This window comes from Bos javanicus, chromosome 27 (assembly GCF_032452875.1).
Source record: "Bos javanicus breed banteng chromosome 27, ARS-OSU_banteng_1.0, whole genome shotgun sequence".
NCBI lineage: Eukaryota > Metazoa > Chordata > Mammalia > Artiodactyla > Bovidae > Bos > Bos javanicus.
Window position 1 is genome coordinate 6,523,670 of NC_083894.1, and position 14,279 is coordinate 6,537,948.

The 14,279-nt window shown below is 42.6% G+C and overlaps 2 protein-coding genes across 2 annotated transcripts; one reads left to right on the forward strand and one right to left on the reverse strand.

The window, feature by feature from the left end:
• Nucleotides 1–1,654: 1,654 nt before the first annotated feature.
• On the reverse strand, nucleotides 1,655–4,565 carry LOC133239805 (beta-defensin 15-like). The gene is made up of 2 exons (XM_061404093.1): nucleotides 4,459–4,565; nucleotides 1,655–1,904 (listed from the first exon to the last, which is right to left on the reverse strand). The coding sequence occupies exons 1-2, from the start codon at nucleotides 4,505–4,507 to the stop codon at nucleotides 1,750–1,752; spliced, it is 204 nt and encodes a 67-aa protein (XP_061260077.1). The 5' UTR covers nucleotides 4,508–4,565; the 3' UTR covers nucleotides 1,655–1,749.
• Nucleotides 4,566–6,637: 2,072 nt separating this feature from the next.
• On the forward strand, nucleotides 6,638–9,220 carry LOC133239802 (beta-defensin 105-like). Its single transcript, XM_061404089.1, has 4 exons — nucleotides 6,638–6,842; nucleotides 6,933–7,041; nucleotides 7,380–7,421; nucleotides 8,604–9,220. Exons 2-4 carry the CDS (start codon nucleotides 6,972–6,974, stop codon nucleotides 8,729–8,731), a joined length of 240 nt encoding a protein of 79 aa, XP_061260073.1. The 5' UTR covers nucleotides 6,638–6,842; nucleotides 6,933–6,971; the 3' UTR covers nucleotides 8,732–9,220.
• Nucleotides 9,221–14,279: the final 5,059 nt, after the last annotated feature.

Consider the following 14,279-nt stretch of genomic DNA (forward strand, 5'->3'; position numbering starts at 1 on the left):
TTTACCACTGAGCCACCAGAGAAGCTCTTTTACTGGAGTGGGTTGCCATGCCCTCCTCCAATCAGCTATATTGCAGTACAAAATAAAAAGTTAAATAAAACATAAATAAAAAGGAGTTGCTTCCAGGGAACCCAAAAATACCAGGGAAGACAAAAACAAGGATGTCAGAGGAAGCTGAAGCTTCTGACACCTACAGCTGCAATAAAGAGTAAACTCAGCCCAACTCCCAGTCAGATTAACATAAAACCTCACACAAGTTCTCATCAGTTCAGTTCAGTTCTGAGATAAATGTCCTAGGGTACAACTGCTGCATCCTTTGGGTGCTAGAAGTGGACGTTTTTAAAGAGCATACCAAACTTTTTTCCAGAATGCCTGCACCATTCCACATTGCTATCAACAACATAAGAGTGATCTAGCTTGTCCACATTCTAGCCAGGATTGTCTAGAAATAGTGGTCACCATATTTTTTTTTTTTTTGGCCATTCTGATAAGAGTATATTAATGGTTCATTGTGAGTTTAATTTGCAACTCTCTAAATGTTAGTGATATTTAACATCTGTAGTAAAATATCTGTCACATGTTTATTTTCTAATTGGGTTGCTTTTTGTTTTTACTAATGAGTTTTGAGAGTCCCTGATATATTCTTGACATTAGTTATTTGTTTGGATATATGGTTTTCAGACACTTATCCCCAATCCACGGTTCATCTTTTCAAACTCTTAACAGGATATTTTGCAGAGCAAATTTTGTGAGATCACATGTATTTTCTTTTTATGGATCTTTGTTTTTTAGCAAGTCTAAGAACTTTTTGTGTAGCCCTACCTGCTGAAGATGTTCCTGTGTTGTTTACAGTCATGTGTGACTCCACAGTTGTCTCGAAACAGAAAGATGTCATTAAAAGGGACATTGGTTCCGATAGGATTACGCACATTGACCTTGAGGAATTAAAAGGGAGGTAAGGCAAGATTTCTGACCCAGCAGGGAACCCAGGTTGGATCTTAAGCCTAGGGAACATGACAGGGAGTCCTTACCTGTCATGAGTCCTTAGCTCTCCTATTACCTAGTTCAGGTAAGGACTGAACTAGGTAACATTAGAGTCTAGAGTCAGAAGGTGATCTGGCGGTTAGCCAGTGCCTAGGAAAATAGTAGAAAGTCAATGTGGGACCAGAATCCTCGTCACTGGAGCTACTAGCAATTATAGAGATATTGACAATCTCTGTGCCCAGCAGCAAATTTGATTCCAGACTTACAGATAAGAAACAAGTCCATAGGAACTGTCTCCAATTACAATTAAAGGCAAGGAGTCAAGATGATAAATTTAGACAGGTGTGTAACACAGGATAGTCCTTGATAAATTGATTGTCTATCCATATATCATTAATAATCCATCTAGATATGTGTTCATTTCTCTGACTACCCATAATCTATCTATCATCTATCTATCTCAGTAGGTTGGTAGAGGTTGATGATGGCCTGAGAGCAAACTAGAGGTTTGTTGATTACAATAACTTCTAGTCCCCTTTTAGAAAGAAATATCAGGTGGCTTAGGGACAAGCCCCTTATCAAAAAACTACAGAAAATTAAGCCAAGAGTCGGGAACCATCAAGGTTAGCTACTCATATTCCCCTTCTAAGTGAAGCACTTGACAAAGGGATCAAAGACAGTCATTTATTTTTATTAAAGTGTCTTCTTACTGGAAGCCAGAATAAAAGCAAGATGGAGCTGGGTCATCCGTGTTGCTCTGGGATCTTAACTGCCTTCCTTATTTATCCCACACGGTTGGAGTGCCACACAGCATTTCAGAGACTTCTGGCAGAGACCTATAAGTTCTTCATTTATCTGACAAGACTCGATGCACTTCCCTTTAAGCTTGTAGCACTTCTCATCAAAAAATCCACTCCTGGCTACACAAGGAAGAAAGAGCCACCTGGATTAATTCTTCTCTCATAGATGCCTACTTACCAGGTACAGTCATTTAATCAACCAATGAGGATTTCTTTATGAGTTGTTATAGTGCCTCATCTCAGTGAGATGGCAGTGGGCGAGTGTTTCCCATTTGACTTTCCTGTCATTTTGTCACACAGGATGAAAGCCCAGGAAGGACATATCTGTCTTCCAGCATGTTGGATTAGGTTGGGTTGGTGGGGTGGGGGGAACTTTGGGAAACAGAAGCTAATGTTCTTTATCAAAATCTGTTGGGACATCATCAACTTGTTCTTATAAACACCTGTGTTGGTAAGCTTCCCCAACACACTCTCGAAGTGCTATTTTGTGAGGGTGGAGCAAGAACTGAGGCTGGGGAGATGTCCCAGGACTGCAGTGAAAAGAAGTAAATGCATAGAAAGCAAAACGTTTACTGTAGTGGATAGAAGTTGAGAGATTGCTTTAAGAGGCTCAGTCTCATTTTCTCACCACATTCCATCAAAAGTGTTCAAGACCAGGAAGGTGGACTCTGTTGGGAGTGGTTCTCCCAGACTTTCCTTCTGCTGCTCTGCACTGGAGGCCAGTTCTGGCCTTAGTACTTGATGAAGAGCAATCACCAGAGTAGCCAGTTTCAACTTAAAGACAGGCAGTGCATCTTTTCTTTTTTTTTTTTTTTTAACATTTTGTTTTGCTTATTTTTTATGTTTTTGGCCATGGCATCCCATGCGATATCTTAGTTCCCCAACCAGGGATCAAACCCGTGACCCTGCAGTGGAAGTTTGGCCTGCCAGAGGATTCCCCAGGCGGTGCATCTTAGCAGTATCAACATTTTAGAGTTGCACAATTTGGGTGTATGTAATGAAAGTGTCAAATGTACACAAATTGCAATTCACATCAACTTATAAAGGCACCTAATTCACATACCTATAAAATTAAAACCAGATGGATTAGTGTCAGCATGTGTGCTAATCATATGAGCATCAGCATGTAAGTTTATAAGTTTAAATACCACAGTATTTCAAAGCTCAGTGAACGCTGGCTCCCACCCCAGGAAACTACACTCCTTCTGCCGTCCTAACAGCAGAGGGCTGTCTCAGGCCAGGGGTGCTGGACCTCACTCTGACAAGAGTCCTTGTGATAGGTCCAGTTCACAGTGATGGCCCAGAAAGAGAATGCCTCTGGAATGAGCACGCGCCCTCGTGCCTACAGGGCTTCTTCTGGATCATTACAGACACCATCTAAAGGGTGACATAACCCCGTGCCTGCCTGTGTGTGCATGCATGGCTCATTGATAGGTCAGTTTCATTTAGTTACATTAGATAACTTTATAGTATATCATCTTGTGTTCACTAAGGATGAGTGATCTATAAAGAGTACCTTGGTCAGTTTCCAACGTGTCCACCAAAGCCAGTGGAAGGAACAGTTTAGGTGCTAGATCCCCATATATGTACTTGTCCCAGAATCCGCTCACACAGGGTGACTGCAGCAGAGCAGACCAGAGACATGCACAGCTGCCATGGGACTTCTGAGCATCAAGTCAGGGGTATCACTGGTATTTGGTACAAACTCGGACTCACTGTCTCTTCTAGAAAGCCCTTCAATCAGCTCTCCAGGATGTCGGACAGGCCTAGCCTTGGACTATAATTTTGGGTGGGATCCAAATGGAGCCCTTGGAGGTCCTGGGGTTGATGACGGGGGTTCTGATTGGGAAAGGACCTTTCCCCTCACTGGGTCGAGACAGACCCAGCTTCATGTCCTGGCTTTGCTCCTGCTTCTCTGCTGGACTTTGAGGAGCTGCTCAGCCTATTTAAAGTTTAACTTCTACAGCTATGAAATACATGTAACATGTATTCATGTATTGAATTATGTAACGTGTATATAACATGTAACATGTAATTTGCTTGGCCTTCCAAGCCAAAGAGGGTTGCTATGAATATCACTAAATTAGAGGTAAGACGGAGTCTCCTTTAAAGGCTCTGGCACTTGAGAGAGAAATGCATTTCATTACATGACGGCTTCATCTCAGCATCCAGCACTACAATCTGTGATTAAGGAACGGCAGTTTAAGCTTTCCTGTTTTAAGTGCCAGCACCATAACCAGCGTGATACACAGTGTCTCCAAGGCTCCACCCCCATTTCTTATCCATTTCTTCCTTCCTCTGTCTCTCTTCCCTCCCGGACTTAATCTCTATCACAACTATTTTTAAAGAGATCCACCAATAGCTAACCTTGCTTTTAATTTTTTTTCCAAGTTTTTGTTAGTGAGTGTAAGACTGGGGAGGACCAAAAGGTATCTTTCCTGGCATATTGTGATGTCTTCAAACCTGTGACAGTCCATCCTAGACAACAACAAATGCAAAGGATTTCCAGCAGAGGCATTAGAGGAAAATAGCCTCTGGTCCCCTCTGCAGGGCTCCTGGGCTAAGGGGGGGTCACAGCATTCTAGAGCTAGCTGTGCCCGGGAGCTCACTGAGACAGATCCTCTCTCTGGGCCTCCACCTCCGATAACCTTCCCTGCCAAAGTGCTCGTTTTACCTGGGGCCAGAAAGAAGAAGACAGCAAAGAGAAAGAGGGACGTCCTCATGACTTGCAGGTCTTGAGAGATCAGCACAGTGACCACGAGGAAGGAGCAGCAAGCACCCACATTTATAAATTTCTCCAGCCCGATAACTTCTTGATCAGTGAGGCGTGGCAGAAGCAAAGATGTGCTTGTGCTCCTCTCAAGATAGCCCACAGACACCTGGGTGGAGATGAAGACCTGAACTGTCCAATTTAACCCTCCCCCTTGGGAGAGAGGGAGTGCAATGCCTCTCTTTAGGACAAGGTGGAATTAGGGGGCTATGCATCCATCCATATCGCCCCACTGCTATGATTGCTAATGTCAAGATACCTTAGAAGCATTTGATGAAACAACCATAAACCTCCCCCAATATGCATACATATGACTGATTCACTTTGCTGCACAGCAAAAACGAATACAACATTGTAGAAAAACTATACTCCCATAAAAATTAATTAAATCAACAACAACAGGCCAACCACAAACGCCTCAAAAGCTATGTTATGGAAAGGTGGTTTTCATATGTGATCTGGATAAGTTCACCAGTTCACTTCCTCATGTTCTGCTGATATCAATAAGTGACTGAACATATAAATACATTTGAGAAAACAGACATGTTTCTGAGCAGAAGAATTCCAATCGGTATTTGTGGATACTCCCGATCCAGGAGCTGGAGCTTAATTATTTCAGTTTAAAGGAAAATGAGTTGCTTTCAAAGAAGAGACTGTGGAAGGAGATCACGTAAGACTGGGGGAGCCTGGCAGGAGAGCCTATCAGGTGGTCAAGGTCATCTCAGGAGGGGTCCGTCACATTCGCATTATGTAACCCTGATGTGATGAATGGGTTGGGAAGGACACACCACTCTGTGTTCTCCTTCTCCAAACCCCAAACCCAGTCCCCGTCAGGAGAAAACATTAGAGAAACTGGAATCCTGGCGTTTACCATGTAGTCATGTCCTACTGTGACTTTCTCTGTTTTGACAAGTATGAGTAACTTTCAACATGGACGTTAACATTGGAGGCGCTGGGGGCAGTGGGTAGGTGGTCACACTCTATACTGTCTTTGCAACTTTGCAGAAAATCTAAAATTTTTCCAAACTAAAAACCGTATTTTAAAAAGCAATTGGGGAATATCCTATCTAATTTCGACCTTTGTCAGCATGCTTTTGTTAGATATTTCTTTATGCATATCCAGTTAGGAATGATTGACCAAAACAATGTGTTTTCTCCTATTTCCTTCCAGCCTCACCTAAGCAGACTGAAGCCCCCAAGGAAAGACAAACTTCTGGATATTTTCAGTGATACACAGTTTCATTTATCTTATCTATTATCTTGTCATCTCGTTGATTTTTTAAATTTATTTGTTTTTTGGTTGCACTGGGTCTTCATTGCTGCATGCGGGCTTTCTCTCATGTGGCAAGTGGGGGCTACTCTCTAGTTGCGGTGTGGGGCGCCTCAGTGCAGTGGCTTCTCTTGCTATGAAGCACGGGCTCTAGAGCACAAGCTCAGTAGTTGTGGCTAATGGGCTGGCTTGCTCTGGGGCATGTGGGATCTTCCTAGACCAGGGATTGAATCCATGTCTCCTGCATTGGCAGGCAAATTCTATACCACTGAGCTACCAGGGAAGCCTGATATGGGTATAACTTTTAATACCCATGGTTTTGTGTGTGTGTGTGTGTGTGTGTTTGGTCTATTAGCTCCCTAGGTTATTTCATCCATTTTCGTAGCTTTACTTATTTTTTGTCCAAACCTTGAGGCTTGTGGTCTTAGTTCCCCAACCAGGGATAGAACCCAGGTTCCCTGCAGTGCTAACCACCGGACCACCAAGGAAGTCCCAATACCCGTGTTCTTAATGAATTAAAGAGGTGTGGTAGTTATGACTTTGGTCTTCTCAGTGGGGTTGTTACAGGTTCAAGGACTCAGAAGTAACTTGGCAAAATGACTGCTACCCCTCCCTTTCTCCTTGGGAAAGTTAGGGACAGCACACCTGAAAGCCAGGGAAGTGACACTCCACGATTATTGAGCTCTCACAGGGCACCAGGGCTCCTGGGAGCATTCCATGTGCTCAACACATTCTTGTCATCATCACACCAGATCCTCAGACCAGACAGAAGAGGTAGGAGAGTGACTGTGCTCACTCTCAACAACTGTGAGCTGGTCCTTGCTTGACAGATGAGCTCGCTGAGCTGGGAGAGTGGGGTGGGGCTTCCTTCTACTCCCCGCACCAGGACTGAGCTGCCCCGGTCTCTCAGCTCCTGGCCTGGCGTCCCTTCTACCAGCCCAGTAGGCATTCCCCCAACACAAGGACCTGTGGAGGCCAAGGGCGTCACCCTGGTCCTTGATCCTGGGAAACGGAGCATGTAAGTGTGCTTTCTTTATGGATTCACTTCACTGACCAAGAGCACATCGCATTACTTTCAAATATAAGGGAGCCTTTCGTCCTCTCAAAGGAATCCCAAATCTCCCTTCTGAAGAGTCTTCCCGCAGAGATGGCGCCGAGCAGGAAGATGTTTTATTTTGTCTTGGCCTTCTTCTTCATGCTGGCTCAATTTCCGTCAGGTAAATGAGAGTAGATGGGATTTTGATGGGGCAAATCATAAAGCTTGATGACTCTTCTATGTAGCACCCTGAAGAGGAGAGACAGTCAGCTCCCCACTGCACTTCTCATGGCAATTCTTGAACTAGCAGTAGTGTTTTCTAAAAGCAAACTATGATTCCTTAAAAAAAAAAAAAAAAGAAACTTATTGGATACCAGGAGTTCCAGCCTTCAAAAATAGAATAAAGATTCAACCTCTGTGAGCTGGGAAAGCTCTTACAGAGTGTTGTGTAAAAGTTTTCCCAGTGTTATTTCCCTGCATTGGTTTTCATATTCAAAATGTGCTTTGTTTTGAATTTAGGGTGCCAGGCAGGACTCCAGTATTCCCAGCCACTTTCAGCAGGTAAGATAAATCCCTCTTTTACTTTTAGGAACTCTGGCCCTGTCGGGTATCTTGAACTTCCAGAGACAAGGAAGCCGTGGAAATAGAACTAACTGCCTGATATCCCAGACCAACTGATAACCAGACTAACTCCACCTTTTCTTCCTCTTGTTCTAAGTGTCATATCTGGATTTTTCCATTTCACAGAGAAACCTCTTTGTTATTGGTTTGTCATTTTGGTCATGGAGCTTTGGATTTCATGGCTGTTCTCATGAGATCATGGTACTAACTAAACCAAGGTCACAGGACCAAGCTTGTACCAGCCAATTAACTCTGCTCTGAGAGCATGCTTACCCAACTCTTAACAGCCTCTGCTCCTAAATCCAGTAAACTGTGTCCCGAATGTATACCAGTGGTCTAAGAAGGAGGTCAGGGTGGTTCAGTGAAAATCCATCACCACTGCAGATGACCTGTTCATAATGAATAGCCCCGTGATCTTTTTTGTAAACTCACCCAGTATAGGAAAAAAGCATATTATAAACAGAACTGAAAGAAATATTCCTGGGTAATTCTAGACATTTAGAAGTGTCCAGACAGAATTTCAGAGTGGGAGAGCGACTAAAGTTGCCTCTATCGCTGAGTGCTTACTATGTCCCAGGCAAGCTCTTAACAACTTTATGTGCATTATGTCATTTGATCTTCAAAACATCCCTTTGAGGCAGATAGTATCATAACCACCATTTTTATAGAAGATGAGACTAAGCAGTTTAGTGAGAGGACACATAGCCATTACCTGGCCCAAACCAAAACTGAACCTAAGTCTTGAAACTCTACCCTCAAAGATCTTTCAAAACCACAAGATCTCTCTCCCATTTTCATTTTGTAACTTTTGCAGCAGCATCAGGTATGTATTTTTTATAGTTCTGTAACATACATGACATCGTCCAACTGTGCTTATACTTTTGACCCATGCAGTTGTTAAACATATAGAGAAAGGGATTGCATCTTCCTTTTGCTTAAACATTAAACTCCCCAACTCTATTCTGAAAAAAGTGGAGGTCTTTGGAGAAGTCCAGGCCGTTTCTTGAAAACACTCTTTATAGTCATAAACACAAACCCTCCCTTCTTCTATGGCCTTGGGGCCTTCCCCCATTCCTAGAGAGTCCTCAGGAAAGTCAAGTCAGAAGCTCTTTCTTGGTGCAGGTGACGTATCTCCCTGTGAGTCGTGCTGGCTCGGTCGGGGCAAATGCAGGAAAATATGCACTGAGGATGAGAAGATTGTTGGAAATTGCAAAGTGAACTTTTTCTGCTGCCGGCGGAGGATCCTGTAAGCCACACCAGCTCTCTTCTGGCTTTGGAAATGGGACTGGATGTTCAAGGAAGGTGGAGAGAAGTTATGTAGCTTAACCTAGTCATACAGTCAGTGTGAATTCAGGATCATTCTCATTTCCTTCTCTCTTTGTTTTGTTCCTTTGCTTCTTTTTGAAGATAATCTCTAAAAAGGTTGCCAGTGGGGAAAGAGAAGGCAAGAAAGGGGGGAGTAGCAGTTGGGGGGTTAAGAGGTACGAACTGTTATGTATAAAATAAATAAGCTATAAGTATATATTGTATGGCATGGAAAATAAAAATATTTTATAATACCTTTAAATGTAGTATAATCTATAAGACATGGAATCTCTATGTTGTACACTTGAGAAAATGTAATACTGTAAACCAACTATACTTAAATTTAAAAAAAGTCAAGACATGAGTTGGTACCTAACAGCTACTCACACAGTCAGATACTATTACTATATATTTATAGAGTCCCTTATAACTTATGAATCTTGCCCATATACTTTTCTCATATGACTCACAAACATCTTATATGATAGATTTTATTGTCCTTGTATATATTTGAAGAAACTGAGACCAGGGAGGTTGTCATTTGCTCAAGGTCATAGTTGGAAACCAGCAAAGGATGTGCAGACCACCTCCATGTTCTGTGTATTCATCCTTATGGACTAATTCTAACACAAAATAAATGGACACAGCATCCACATCACTGTTAATGGAGTTATAGTTCTGTAACAAATTACTTTTTTCCACATCATTTCTTTCTGTGCCAATATGTTGTCACTCACTTACTCTAGTACTTATGGTGTATTTTTATTGACTATCTTTGACATAAAACTATGTAAATTTAAGACATACATATTAGTTTGATACATTTCTACATTATAATATGATTCTGTTGTAGTGATGTTGAGCACCTCTATCACAGGACATACTTATCCTTTCTTTATACTGTTTGGATAATTAAGTTTTAGTCTCTCAGCAAAACTGTCGTCTGTATTCATTATATTGTGCATTAGATCTCTATGGCTTATTTACTACCTGTTGCAGGTTGGTGCCCTTAAACAACATTGACTTCAGCCCTCCACTCCCATCTCCTGGTAACTACTATTTTACTCTGTGTTTCACATGTTTGGCTTTTTTAGAGTCTACATATAATAGATAGCGTTCAGTACTTGTCCTTTTTTGATGATCTCACTTAGCATAATGTGTTCAAGGTCCATCTACATGGCATTAAAATGGCCAACAGGTACTTGAAAAGAGGATTAACATCACTACTCCTCAGGGAAATGCAACTCAGAACCACACCTCACACCACTCAGCATGGCTATAATCAAGAAGACACAAAACAACGGGTGTTAAAGTGTATGATGTGTATTTTTTAAAAACATCTCACATCTGCTCAGTTAAGGTCCAGGACACCAAGTTTATGTTTCTCTTCTCTTGCGATCCCATGGACTGTAGCCTGCTAGGCTCCTCTGTCCATGGAATTCTCCAGGCAAGAATACTGGAGTGGGTCGCCATGCCCTCCTCGAGGGGATCGTCCCAACTTAGGAATCAAACCCAGGTCTCCAGTATTACAGGCAGATTCTTTATCTTCTGAGGCACCAAGGAAGCCCTTCTCTTCCTGCCAATGGGTGAAATGCTACAAATTAATTTAAAAGGTTCAACATAGGATATGTATAAATGGTTGACTCTATAACTTTGCCTTATGAAAAAATTTGCAGTTCACAAAATAAAGGTCAAAATGATAGGCCCTACTCAAACTTGCTCACCCAGTTTTAATATATGACTATGTTGCTCCACATTTGAGAGGACCGTGGCTTCATTGGTCTTTCTGCGCTCAGATCCATGCCTGTCTTTTTCCTACTTTGCTCTGTATAACTGGCATATTGTCTGCAAAGTACATTCTCTAAGCTTTCTGGTTTTTCTGGCTGGTATCAGTCTATTGCAAGTGCCTGGCAGCTGAATGGTGGATAAGAGAACAGGAGAACTCAGGGTTTCCCTCCCTCACTATCTCTTTTGGTTTCAGCTTCTGCATTCAGGCCCAGCTCTCACCATCTCGTCCTTGTTCCTGAACTCACACCAGAGCCTCTTGTTTTTCCTCCAACCATCCAGCAGAGGGGTATTTCAGCTGTGGCTAATGTTAGGGAACTGTGGTGTTGGAGAAGACTCTTGAGAGTCCCTTGGACTGCAAGGAGATCCAACCAGTCCATTCTGAAGGAGATCAGCCCTGGGATTTCTTTGGAAGGAATGATGCTAAAGCTGAAACTCCAGTACTTTGGCCACATCATGCGAAGAGTTGACTCATTGGAAAAGACTCTGCTGCTGGGAGGGATTTGGGGCAGGAGGAGAAGGGGATGACAGAGGATGAGATGGCTGGATGGCATCACTAACGTGAGCCTGAGTGAACTCCGGGAGTTGGTGATAGACAGGGAGGCCTGGTGTGCTGCGATTCATGGGGTCGCAAAGAGTCAGACATGACTGAGTGACTGAACTGACTGACTGAATGTTAGGGTTGCCTCACTGCTCTCATTATACAAGTTCAGTTCTTTCAACACTTTATCACCAGCTGTCCAAATTAAATTATTTCTTCAAGCTTCTGGTGAGGGAACCATTTCATGTCTGACATGAATGTAAATAGATCAGACAACAGAGCCTGAATATTTACATTTTATCAGTTGTTCTCCAGAAGAGATCTAAGACAGAATGCTTGTGGGACTGTACAGTGTTTCCTTCATTTTCACAGGAAACAGTTCAGGGAAGTGGCTAGTGGAGGATCTGGTTCTAAAAATCTGGGTGAGTCACCATCTGCCAGAGGATGGTCCTTCTCCCTGGATCTCCACAGTGAGTGTGCAGCTGATGACTCAGAGAACATCACAAAGCCAGGGTACTCCTTACTCATCCCACATCCCATACTGCTTGACTCCAAAACAAAGTATTCTGGATCTGAACTAATGCTCTTTTACAGAATTCATGTACATGTCTCAGAGTCCTAGGGAGTGGAGGACCAGTGGCTGTGCCCTGCTATTACCTTAATCATTACCTTAAACAGCATGCAGAGTCAGACGGCTTATGGTCTCAAAGGGTACCTCTCACAAACACTCAACCATTCACAAATTTCCCTTCTTCCTCTTGCTCTCTCCTCTCTTCCATACTTTGCTCCTTTTAGAACTTCTGTATTCAGTTACCTCTTTTTCCCTGAGACACCCGATCCTTCCTACAGAATAATATAGTCTCAGCTCACACTAGCTTCTTGTTACTTGAAAAGTCAGTCCTTTCAGATGTCAAGCGGATGCCTCAGATAAGTGTCTGTTGATTCCTCAGTAAATTATGGAGATCTCTGATTATTGGTTTCCGCTGAATCTTCTGAAGAGGAAGGTTCTAGGTGATGGATGGGGCAGAGAAAAGTGGCAAGGAAGAGAGACCCGGGGGCTGGGCCTCTCCTACAGTGTCCCCACTTGAGTTGGTCTACATAATGCTCCTGGTTAGCAAGCTCTGAACTCCATCAATTCTGAAGCTGTAGCTTTTGTAGGCCTTATGCTAGATGGCTAGTACCCTTTCCTGGTTCTGGGTTCCACTTGAAAGCCCTCTCACAATAACTGAAAGGAAACAACGGTGCCTACAGAGCAAGACGGATCAGTATGGGCCGAATTCCCAAAAGGCAGAGGACAAAACGCTAAGCATCATTAATTTCCACAGTCCTGACTGAGGTGCTAAACCGCAAAGGTAAGGAGAGTAAAGAGGCTGACCTCAAAACGCGTTCTGAAACACTTACCCTTGTACCTACTTGAGGGTATAAGAGAAAACTAGAGAAGGCAGGGACAGGGTTTCTCTGTGGTGCTGTGACTGTGACTTCACTCAGCCTCTCATGGGGAAAGGTGAGGAAAATATCACGTTCACATCAATGCTTAAGAGACTAAATTCAAGGAAGGCTGCCTGGAGAGCTAGACAAGTCACCCTGTGGTGCTCACGCCTGAAAAGAGCTGTGGCTGGGGCCGCCTCCGACGGTAGGACAAGAGCAGAACAGCGCCGGGTAGTTGCCCTTAGGATATTAGGCAGAGAGATGGGTGTGATGCTCACAGACCACAGAAAGGAAAAGGGTGAGAAGAGATACACCATGTACACAGTCACCAAAAGAGAGCTGTAATGGTTACACTAAAAACAGACAAAACAGACTTTAAGACAAACCGGCCACTAGAGACAAAAGAACATTTTTATAAAAAGTAAACCCCATGAGACCTCATCTACGGCCCAGCCCATCCAACAACAGCACAACACAGATTCTCTCGAGTTCACATTTAGTATTCTCGAGGACTGGCCATATGTTAGGCAGAAAACATTCTCAATAAAAAGAGTTGAAAAAAAAAAAAAAAAGAGTTGAAATCATAGAAAATATGCTCTCCAACCACAAGGGAATAACAGAAGCACACTTAGGAAAGTCTCAAATGTGTTAAAATTAAACCACTGCTACTGCTGCTGCTAAGTCGCTTCAGTTGTGTCTGACTCTGTGCAACCTCATGGCTGCAGCCTACCAGGCTCTTCCGTCCATGGGATTTTCCAGGCAAGAGTACTGGAGTGGGGTGCCATTGCCTTCTCCTAAAATTAAACCACACACTCCCCCAAATAAATAATGAGCCAAAGAAAAAAATCGTAAGAAAAATTAGAAAATATTTCAAGGTGAATGAAAATGTAAAAAACAAAACAAACAAACAAAACCCCACAAAACTTATGGGATGCAGCTAAACTAATGCTTAGAGGAAAAAAATTATAGTTTCAAATGCCTGTATTTAGAAAGAAGAAAGATATCAAATCAATAAACTCATTTTCTACCTTTAGAAACTAAAAATGAAGAGCCAACTAAACTTTTTTTTTTAGTATTTGGAGCTCATTCTGTATTTTGGAGTGAAAAGATGCCCTTTCAAAGCCATCTTTTGATTAATAATAATATTACTATTTTATGTAAGCAGTTGAATGTTTAGGCATACAGTTGTTAATAACATTTTGTATTATTTTGCTGGTAATGGCAGTCTTGCGTGTGTAGTCTTTTGACCTCTACTCAGCAACAAAAGGCAAGTTCAGGCTGGGAACACTTCTTTATCGAGAGATAAAAAGCCCACACAGCCTGTATTGATTGTGCTTGGAACCTTGCGTGGGAATACCTGCCCCTCTTTCAGGCCTCCAGAATGCTTTTTTATTTTCTTATTCTTTTTGGCCACACTGCATGCAGGATCTTATTTCCTCAACCAGACACTGAACCCACGCCCCCTGCATTGGAAGAGTGGAGTCTTAACCACTGAACTGCCAGGGAAGTCCCCAGCTTTAAGTAACTTTGATTCTGTCCTTGTGCCTGTCCTAAGTTTAGCAAGGTGGCAGATTATTTACGTATTTATTTTTGGAGCTTTAACTGCTTCATGCCACATTGCAATCAGAGAATTCATTCCATTCTGGTCCATTTTTCCAAGTTTTGACTTTTCTCCAAAACATGTCTGTCTTTATTGTAACTTTCATATCCTTTGGGTAGGTTGTTTTTTTCCTCCAGAC